The 11,078-nt window shown below is 60.5% G+C and overlaps 1 protein-coding gene across 1 annotated transcript; it reads right to left on the bottom strand.

Moving 5' to 3' along the window:
* Positions 1 to 6,670: 6,670 nt before the first annotated feature.
* Positions 6,671 to 8,554, bottom strand: DIO3 (iodothyronine deiodinase 3; the record flags this gene model as incomplete). Its single annotated transcript, XM_080673279.1, has 1 exon — positions 6,671 to 8,554. One exon carries the CDS (start codon positions 8,552 to 8,554, stop codon positions 7,640 to 7,642), a length of 915 nt encoding a protein of 304 aa, XP_080529405.1. The 3' UTR covers positions 6,671 to 7,639.
* Positions 8,555 to 11,078: the final 2,524 nt, after the last annotated feature.

Raw genomic sequence — 11,078 nt, 5'->3', positions numbered from 1 at the left:
GGTTGAACCGCTGGTCTTATCTTCCTCGGCTCTAGGTCACCAAACGCAGGCTCTGGAGAGTCTGGGGGCCTCTGTCTGGCCACGGGGGCCCAGCAGTCCTGGGAAGATGGAAGCGAAGACCTTAGAGACTGTGGGTCCACCTTTCCAGCCGTGGTCTTGGAGCTCTGAGGCTGCCTCTCCCTGAGCCTCAGACATACTGCATCCTGTCTGCCCCCACCCCCACCTGGGGTTGTCAAATTTGGTAAAACAAGCAACCCACCCAGGATGTCCAGTTAAATGTGAGTTGCAGATAAACAACAGATACATTTTTTAGCCTAAGTATATCCATGCAGTATCTGGACATTCTTAATGCTGCAAGATTACCTGTTGCTTATCTGAAATTCACATTGAACTGGTGCCCTGTATTTTATTAGGCAGCCCTATCCCCTCCCTCCCTCCCTCCCAATGTCTCTCATCTCAGCACCGCCAGCCAATACCTCTCACCTCCACCGCTGGGCCTGGTCCAGGATTCACTACCTCCAGTCAGAACCTCGGTGTGCCCTGGCCTCTCTGCCTCCAGGTTGCTACTTGCCACAGCCTTTGTGTTTGCTGTTTTTAGTTTTATTTTTCTGTCATAAGAGCAATACATGCTCACTACAGAAAAATCACAGGCTACAGACAAGGAGAAAGTAAGAAAACACGCTAATCCACCCACACAGAGACAGCTACTGTGAACTTCCCCAGGGAGATTTTTCTAGAGCTGCATGTGTGTGTGTGTGCAGATATTAGAGAAGAGCGCACGCCCTCACCTCCCAGTTCAGACTCACTGGCCTGGGCTGTACTTGCGTGTCACTGCAGAGGGTGGGAAGTCCAGGCGCCCTGATGCATGTGGGAGGAACGCTGTGTAGCCCACGTTAAACCCCAGCACTAGGGTTGGAGAGGCCCGTGTTCAAAGCCATTTTCCAGACTCTAGAATCTAGAGCATGACCTTGTGTCTCAGTTTTCTTGGGCTGCCCTAGCAAAGGACCACAGACCGGGTGTAGGCGGGCTGAGACATCAATGACAGTTCTGGAGGCTGGGTCTCCTGAGGCCTCTGTGGATGGCTGCCACCTCACTGTCTGCCCTTGGTGGTCCCTCTGTGTGTGCCTGTCCTAATCTCTTCTTATAAGGACATCAGTCCTTTTGGATTAGGGCCCAGTCCACTGACCTCATCCTAACTTAATTACCTCTTTAAAGATCCGATCTCCAAGGAAGGGCACGTCCTCAGGTAGGAGGGGATTAGGACTTCCACATAAGGATTTTGGAGGGGGACACAATTCAGCCCATCACACCGAGGTCCAGCTGACTCCATCCATGCCACGCCTCAGTTTCCTCATCAATGGAATGGGGCTAATGATCGTCTTCATCTAAGAGGGATGTGAGGATGACCAAATCAAACACTCCTGAGAGAACACTTTGCCCAGTGCCTGGCCCCAGAGCAAGCACACAGATGTCACTCTTTACTACTCCACCTGTGGGGGATGGTTAGGGACCTTATTTTCCTACAGGTGGGGGTCTGGATACTACAAAGGGGAGGCCACGGACCTCTTGGTATCTACCTAGCCCTGATGATTCCCTTCAGGTAAGTACCTCAGGACAGTCGCTGAGTGCAAGGCAGAGATGCTAGCCTGTCTCCTGAAAGTGCAGCTGTACCTTCTGTCAGTGGAGGCTGGGTGGATGCGCTCACCCACCCCATCCCCAGGCATCCGTGCTCCTTCCCCTCCCCCTCTCCCTTCCCCTCTTTGTGGTCTGAGGCTCCACCCCTGAGGCTCAGCAGGGATTCTGGGCTTGTGCCCAAGGCTCCTCTCTGCCCTTCCTCCTCCTCCTCCTCACCCTCCAGTTTTGCAGCCACCTGGGCGGGGGAGGGGGCTCCCTGCTTTCTGAACACAGTTCTTACTTTCAGGCCTCTACTGGCTTGGCACCAGCAGTACCTTCCACCTAGGATGCCCTCCCTCCATGTCTTCCTGGAGGAGGCACTTGTGCCAGCGCGGGACAAATAGGATCTCTCTACCAACTTGCTTAGTGCTCCAGCTCCTTCTCCCTGCTTGAGGCTAAACCATGGGCTCAGCCAGTGGTGGGCAAACTCATTCGTCACCAGAGCCAAACATCAACAGGACAACGATTGAAATTTCTTTGGAGAGCCAAATGTTTTAAACTTAAACTTCTTCTAACGCCACTTCTTCAAAATAGACTCGCCCAGGCCGTGGTATTTTGTGGAAGAGCCACACTCAAGGGGCCAAAAAGCCGCATGTGGCTCGTGAGCCGCGGTTTGCTGACCACTGGGCTAAGCTGATGGTGGACCTTGAAAGTGCTAATGACTGAGGATGAGGGCAGAGCTGCGTGCCTCCTGGGTGGGGTGGGGTGGGGTGGGGGGCCCAGACAGCCGGATGGTGCTACCACGGGGTATATCCTGCAGCGCAGACCTGCTCCCTCTAGATGTGTGGGCAGGGAAAGGGTGCCAGGAGAAGGGATGGCAGGAGAACAGTGTGTGGGGTGGGTGGGGCGATCATCACTGTGCAGTGTGGTCTTGATTACGGAACCCGTAGCTGAGGATGTCAGTAGGTGACGCAGAGCTTGGAAGGAAACACTCCACAGGTCTTGGGCTGTCCAGGACCAGGGAGGACTGGGAACTTCAGGGTGGTGGCTTTCCAACATCTCCAAGCCTGTTGGACCCGTCAGGAGAAATGCGTTTCACATCAGCCACCTGTACACACACACACACACACACACACACACACACACACCCCTGAAACACATCAGCCACCTGTACACACACACACACACACACACCCCTGAAACACATCAGCCACCTGTACACACACACACACACACACACACACACACCCCTGAAACACATCAGCCACCTGTACACACACACACACACACACACACACACCCCTGAAACACATCAGTCACCTGTACACACACACACACACACACACACACACACCTCTAAAACACATCAGCCACCTGTACACACACACACACCTCTGAAACACATCAGCCACCTGCACACACACACACACCTCTGAAACACATCAGCCACCTGCACACACACACACACACACACACACACACACCCCTGAAACACATCAGCCACCTGTACACACACACACACACACACACCCCTGAAACACATCAGCCACCTGTACACACACACACACACACCCCTGAAACACATCAGCCACCTGTACACACACACACACACACACACACACCCCTGAAACACATCAGCCACCTGTACACACACACACACACACACCCCTGAAACACATCAGCCACCTGTACACACACACATACACACACACCCCTGAAACACATCAGCCACCTGTACACACACACACACACCCCCCCGAAACACATCAGCCACCTGTACACACACACACACACACACACCCCTGAAACACATCAGCTACCTGTACACACACACACACCTCTGAAACACATCAGCCACCTGTACACACACACACACACACACACACACACCCCTGAAACACATCAGCCACCTGTACACACACACACCTCTGAAACACATCAGCCACCTGTACACACACACACATACACACACACACCCCTGAAACACATCAGCCACCTGTACACACACACACACACCCCTGAAACACATCAGCCACCTGTACACACACACACACACACCCCTGAAACACATCAGCCACCTGTACACACACACACACCCCTGAAACACATTAGCCACCTGTACACACGCACACACACCCCTGAAACACATCAGCCACCTGTACACACACACACACACACACACACACCCCTGAAACACATCAGCCACCTGCACACACACACACACACACACACACCCCTGAAACACATCAGCCACCTATACACACACACACACACACACACACACCTCTGAAACACATCAGCCACCTGCACACACACACACATACACACACACACCCCTGAAACACATCAGCCACCTGTACACACACACACACCCCTGAAACACATCAGCCACCTGCACACACACACACACACACACACACCCCTGAAACACATCAGCCACCTATACACACACACACACACACACACACACCTCTGAAACACATCAGCCACCTGTACACACACACACACACACACACACACACACCTGAAACAAACGTTTCCCAAAGCTGTGGTCACCCTAGGTGAAATGTACGGCGTTCGTAGGGCATGTGTTCTGTTTCAGTTCTCCAGTCCTCGGAGAAGCTGGTTTCATGGCCCACCGTTGGGTCCCCACTTGCCGTTTGAAAAATCCTGCTCTAAGTGAGGCTTGTGCTTTCTGCTCTATGTTCTCCTGTTTTTGAAATTTAATATTGAAGATGGATTTACGTATTATCTGCACATTTTCATGTGTAGATACATAAGAGAGAGAGCGAGCACTGGGGAAACATTAAAAAATAATAAAATCAAACAGACTTTCTGTGAGGTAGTTGAGCAAACTATGGCAAAGCAAACATCTTTAAGGACGTGCACATGCCTTGACGGAGCAATTTCACTTAAACCAGTGTCAGCTGCCCTAAGGAAACCTCCCTACACCAGAGCGCGCACACACACCTGGCCCGTGTGACACTTACCGACAGGGAAAGAGGGGTAGCAGGAGTCAAAAGTTACTGTCAGGCTACGAAAGGCTAATCCCGCTCTGTTTTTAAAAAAATCTCTTTACGAGTGTGAGGGCCAGGAAGAGGCAAATTTGAAAGTGCCCACCGAGAGGTTGCATCGGCTTGGTTTCTGCGATTTCGGCAATGAGCTCGCATTGTTTTTACAAGAAGGAGAGATTTTAAAGGACAAGAGAGAAAAAGAAAGGAGAGGAAGGATCCAGAAAAGAAGGAGAGAAAAGGAAGAAAGGAAGAAACAGAAAGATGAAGGGTGGGGGTGAGGGAGAGAGAAAGGAAGGGGAAGAGAAAGAGGAAAAGGTGGTGGTGATGAGGTGCCAGAATGCTCCCGGCGTCCAGTCTGGGCAGTGGCAGGGGCCACGGGTCCCAGCGCCAAGGGCGAAACTTCTTGGGGAGGAGAGGTCGCTCAGCGGGTCTAACTGGACCCCAAGAGGCAGGCAGGTCCGGGGATCCCTGGAGCGCGCAGTGAGCCCTTCCCCCACACCCTGGTGGCCCCTGGCGGCCCTCCGCTTCCTCCCAGCCGCCAAACTCCTACCGGGCTGGAGCTCGGGACCGACCTCCCCATCTCCCGGTCGCGTCCCCGCCGCTTTCTCTCTCCGTATTCCTCCTGGGGGTTTCGGGGTGAGAAGCAACGCGCAGGAGGAGGGGGAGGGGAGGAGATGCAGAAATACCATCTGTGCCAATTTTCTTAGAAGTTATTTTTCATAAATATTTTCAAAGCAAAACCCTCCTTCTCTCTCCCCCTCCCCCCCTCCAGCCCAGGGTGTCAGTTTCAAAAAGTTTTCAAGGAGCAGTCGCGCTGGGCTGGGCGCAGAGTTGGAGGCAGCCTGGGTGGTGCGGGGGCCTCTCTCTTCCCTCTCGCCCCCTGCGCCCCCATTCCCCCGGCGCGGACCCCTCCAGAGTGCGCGCTTGCTCTACCCGGACGCTCACCGACACTCCTCCCCCTTCCTCACCTGGACGGCCCTGGTACCCCAGCCGGGGAAGTTCGGCTGTCCTCCTCCCCCCACTCAGGGCCGGGACCCCGGCCTCCGCGCTCTTTCCTCCCGCCCATTCTCCCGCTCCAGGTGTCGCTAGCAGAGGGCGGTGGGGTCCGTGCTAACCCCTGGGTCCCGGGATCACCCCCACCCAGGGAGCAGCAGGGGAGGGAGCGAAGCGGGGTTGGGAGCGCCTGGCCTTGACTGAGGGCAGGGATTTGTGCTAAACGTCGCGACCCCCTCCTCCCTAGCCCCCCGTCCCTGCAGTCGGCTGTCTTTTTCTGGCCTCCTTTCCCCTCATCCTCCTCCGCTTCCCATTCCTTTTGGGGGTGGGGGTTGCCTCGAACTTGGGGAAGCTGAGGAGGGTCAGGAGGAGGGAGTTTCTGGGAGGGGGGCGCACGCCGCGCCGCTCCAGCTCTGCCGTAGGTGCTGCTGCTGGTGTGATGGCGGTACGCTGCGCGCTCCCTCTCCCATCACTTCTCCTTCCACCGCGGGGAGCCCCGCTGGGACGGCCCCCCGCGGACCTCAGCTGCCCGGTGGGGATGGGGTGGGGTGGGGAGACAATGTTGCAGGTGCGGAAAGCGCGTAAGGGAGAAGCCAGAGGCTGGAAGGGGGCTGGGGAGGAGCCAGGTGTGCGAGGCGCCCGAGGTGGCCAGAGCCCAGCCCTCCCTGATGCATGGCCCCCTCACACCCGCCTCCCCGCAGGTCGGACACTGGGAGAAGTTAGCTTCACTCCTGCGGGGGCAGGTGTGTGTGTGTGTGTGTGTGTGTGTGTGTGTGTGTGTGTACACACGCGGCAAGTGAGGACCCCCATGTTTCCCCAGCCTCCCTCCCGGACCCGAACTCCTCCACCCGGTACCGTGCACGTGCGCGCGCCCCGGTACCGCCACAGAACCTTCCCTGTAGGTTCCCCCTCCCCCTGTCCCCCTGCCCGCGACCCCACCCTTCCTTCCAGGGGCACTATGGGAACCCGAGGGAGAGATTTCTGTGTAAGTCCTGCCGCTATTCAGGGGGAAGGAAAAACAAAAGGACCAAAGACAACCCCAAAGCAGTTTACATCAGCCTTTATTCTTGTCACGTAATACAAGTTTACATACAGGGAATGCTCCCAGCAAAACACCAAAGGTCCTCCCAGCCCCCGCCCCCCTCCCGACCCTGCCATGGCGGCTGTGCCCAGGAGGCCTCTCCCGAGGCCCCACCCGCCAGCCCCTCGGCCACCCAGACCCCATTTCTGGGAGCCTTAGCCTCTCCCTTCTCCTTGGGCCTCTGCGAACCTCTTGAACCGTTCTTCTCTGGTCCCAACACAGTTCCCACCCCCCCTTTCCCACCCCCTTTATGGTGGTTTCCTCACGGAAGCCCAGGGCTCTTCCCCCCGCTGGTTTTAGGCGCTGCTGGGAGCCCCCCTGCAATTCAGAAGCAGCTCGTGGTCAAGACCAGTTAGAGGCAGCTCATCATCAGCAGCGGGGCTCCAGAGCACCGCAACTAAGGGGGGGAAACAACCCTGCCCACCCCCCTCCCCCACCTCACGGACACGAAACAGACACAAAACAGCTGGCAGCCCCGCCCCAGGCGGCAGGTGTAGTGCGGGGCAACCAGGGTGGGCTGCACACACTGCTGAGCACAGCTGCGCGCAGGTGTCAGGGCGCGGCCAGAGTCTCTTCGCAGAGGCCGCTGACCCTGGCAAAGGCTTGGCCCTTTTCTCTGGGGAGGGGGCGCGAGAGAACACTGCAGGGGTCTCTGTGGGACAAGTCCAGGGGCACGCAGCAAAGGGTAGCACCACATCCACACGCAGAAGGGGATTTAGAACGAGCCACGCAGGGACAGTCACAGAAGCAGAGGAGGGGGTGGGGAGTCTTCAGATGGCGTGGCTGAGGGTGCAGACCCAGCCTGCGACCTGTGGCTCAGCACAGCTGGTCACCGGGCCCTCGCCAAACCTGACTTGGTTTGGGACCTTGTGTGCACGTGGGCTTCGAAGGCTCGAAGGCGGGGCCCTCCAAGTTCAGTCCATGGTCCCTTGGTGGCCTACACTGGACGGGGCAGGGCGCTGTGCAGCTGCTGATCATAGCGCTCCAGCCAGGTGCGCAGCTCCGAGACCTGGTAGCCGTCAGGGCCGCGGCCGCCCTGGTACATGATGATGCCACTCTGGATGACGTAGAGACGCTCGAAGTAGGCACCGTAGGCTGAGCTGCTGGAGTTGGTCATGGTGTCGAGGACCAGGGCACAGCCCGGCACACCCTGCTGCAGAACCCGGGCCGCGCTGACCCGGTCGTCCAGGCTTCGGTGCTGTGGGATGATGTAGGGGGTGTCAGTGGTGACCCAGCCGTCGGAGGGGTGCGCCTCCTCGATGTAGATGATGAGAAAGTCCACGTGGCGCTGGTACTTGGTGACCAGGCGCCTGAACGCGCTCATTCGCGCCATGAACGGTGGTCAGGTGCAGCTGCCGAAATTGAGCACCAGTGGACGGTCTCCTCGCGCGTAATCGAGGATGCGCTGGTACTGGAAGCCGTCGGGCAGGACCACCTGGGAATTGGGCGCCGGGCCGCCCTCGTGCGCCTGCTTGAAGAGATCCAACTTCTGGCCGTGCCACACGGCCTTGAGCGAAGCCACGGTGCACAGGCGGTTGTCGTCGGACACGCAGATGGGCGGGTCGTCGGGGGGCGCCTCCTCCTCATCACTGTTGAGCTCTACTTCAGGTTCGGGCCGACCCAGGCGCCTCCGGCCCAGAAAATGCTTGCGGATGCACAGGAAGTCGAGGAGCCAGAGCATGAAGGCCGTGCAGAGGAAGCGCGGGAAGAGCGTGAGGCACGAGGCGGTCTGGGCGCAGAGCCTCAGGGCGTGAAGCAAGAGGGAGCGGAGCATGGTAGCCACTGCCCCCCAAGCCCCCTGAGACCCTCCACCCTCTCCCCCCAACAACGGCGGGGCGGCCTGGCCCGGCATCTGGCTGAAGCTGTGCAGGGAGCTCGATTTATAGCCGAGGCTTCACTTGGCGGGAGACTCCACCTCCGGCCGGGCCCGCCCCCTTGCAACTTGAGCCCGGAGGGATGCCCCAGCCCCGGGGCCAAAGCCTTAGAAATCAGAAATCCTGGGCCTGGGGCGGGCGCCGGCGGCAGGAGGGCGGGGCGGCCCGAGCGGTCGTGCCTGGGGCCAGGCTGCCTAGCCAGCTCTCCGGGGCGGGGGACCCCGGCCGGGTTACCTCCCAGGACGGCGAGCTGGACCTGGGACCCAGGCGTCTGCTGTGGAGATCCTCCAGTTAGTGCGAGCGCTGGCGCGACTACGGTCCCAGCAGCCCGGCCCCGGCCCGCGCCCCTCTCGCCGCGCACCTGAGTGGAGCTCTCCAGCGCTCGCCGAGCCGCGCCGGAGCTTCGGTTCGCTTCCCGCGCGCCGCCGCCGCCGCCAACGCCGCCCCCGCCGCTGCTGCTCGTGCGGGTCCGCTGCCCAGGTGCCGCCGGGGCCCGGGTCCCCGGCCGCCGCTTTGCTGGCCCCGGCTCCCGCCCCACGGGGGACGCGGGCCCGCGAGGAGGCAACTTTGGGTCCCTGCCGCCTTCCCTGTTCGCCCGCGGGCTCCGCTTGCCTCCCGGAGCCCGCTCGCCCGCTCGTCTCCCGCGCGCGCTCACATTCGCGCCTCGCACACGGCCACCCCCCGCACGGCCCCGCCACGCACACCGCGCTCGGCGCTCCCCGCCGTTGCCCGAGGCTGCTGCGCGCCGCCCCGGCCGCGCCCGCCCCGTCCCATCGCGTCCCTGCCCTGCGCCTTAGCTCTCGGGTCAGCGGCCTGGGGCCCAGCGGGAGGTGCGGAGGGCAGGGCCCGCAGGCCGGTGAGCGCCAGGCGCCGCAGACGGGAGGGCTGGAGAAAGAAGCGCCGTCCCTGCGCCCAGCCGACCCCGGAGCGCTTCGGACGCGGGGCTCGGCGGGCGCGGGGCGCGGGGCAAGGGCGCGGGGCGGCGGCGGCCCCGGCGGCTCTCCCACTAGGGGTAGCTGTTGCCTGAATCCCGGAGCGCTCCCCTCTCGCCGCTTGCCTCGCCCGGCGCAGCCCCGGCCGCCGGGCGCACCCGTCCCGTGCGTCCCCGGACGTTGCTCTCTGCCCCGGGAACGTCGGGACTGGAGCGCCCGAGCTGAGCCACCTTCGCCGACCGCGAGCGCTGCGGCTCGACTAGTCGCGGAGGCGCACGGACGCGGAAAGTGCGTACTCTCAACCGGGAATGAGGCTTTCGGGGTGAGGGGCAACTCCCCAACTCCGCGGGGGCCTTGATTGGCCCTGCCGCCGCGTCCTTCTGATTGCTCGGGAGTGAGACCGGCGACTAGGTCTCGGGGGCGGCAGGGAGGGGAAGTGCCTTGACCCATGGTCCCTGAAGCTGGGAACAAGTCCCCCTCCGACTCGGCCTGGCTTGCGCCCGGTCCCGAGCGATTTGTACCCCGTTTGGGGAGTCGAGCTGTCCGGGACGCCCGCACAGTCGTGGGGACTTGTCTGGGTGGCGGTGGCTGAGCCCGAGTCCGAGGGCACTGCCGCCTGCGTCCCGTGCGCCGCCCGACCCGGGACTGGCCGCCTAACTTCTTCCCGGGACGGAGACCTCGCTCGCGCCCGGGCCGAGTGGGAGCTCGCTGGGCCGAAAGGGCGAGGGTAACTCGCTCGCGGCGGCGGCGGCGAGGGAACAAGTCCGGAGACGTCAACCTCAGGGCTTGGAGCCTTCAGCCGGGACCCAGCGGGACCAGTGCGCGCGGGATAGACGACTAGGACTCAGGTGCGGAGGTCCCCCCTCCGGTTTTCCGGGCCTTGGAGGGACTCTGCCCCGTGAGTTTTCTGTTGGCCCTGTGGCTTCGGCAGGACAGGACCGCGAGGGGCAGGCGGTGGGCGTGGGAATGTAGCCCCTCTCCTCTTCCTCCCAGTCAGGCCATTTCTATGCCGCCTGGGGCCCGGGCGGTGGGGGCTGCACAGCCCAGGAACTTCTCCCCCAGAAGGAAGCCAGCCTCTCCCCCTACTTCTCCGAGCCTGTCTGGGCCCCTAACCACCCTGGTAGGGGTCTTTCAGGTAGGTTAGTGAATTCTCTCTGAGCCAAACCTGGCTGGGGCTGTGGCAAGGGGTGGGTGGGTGGGGGACTTGGGGGGTGGGTGGAGTGGTGATGGAGGTGGTATCCCATTTGTCTTCCCGAAGAGCACCTCTGCATTAGCAAAGTTGTTTCCTTTTTTGTTTGGGGTGGGGGTGGAGAGTATAGGGAGAGAAGGCCACTTGGCAAGGCTCTTGAGAGGGTTGGGGGCTTGGGGTTGCTGCCTCCTGGGCTGGGGCAAGAGGAGTCCCAACTTTTGTTGGACAAACTCTCAAGCCCCGATTCCTTGATTTCTGAGGGCGCCCTTCAAAAATCCTGCCGCCAGAACTGGGCAGGGCCATGGCCCCCCCACCCCACTTCCACATTTAGTCTCTGAAAATGAAAAGCCACCTTGGGCTGGGGGAGCCTTTTGTGCTGCC

Source organism: Plecotus auritus (assembly GCF_963455305.1).
Source record: "Plecotus auritus genome assembly, chromosome: 1".
NCBI lineage: Eukaryota > Metazoa > Chordata > Mammalia > Chiroptera > Vespertilionidae > Plecotus > Plecotus auritus.
This window is presented reverse-complemented; position numbering and strand designations above follow the sequence as displayed.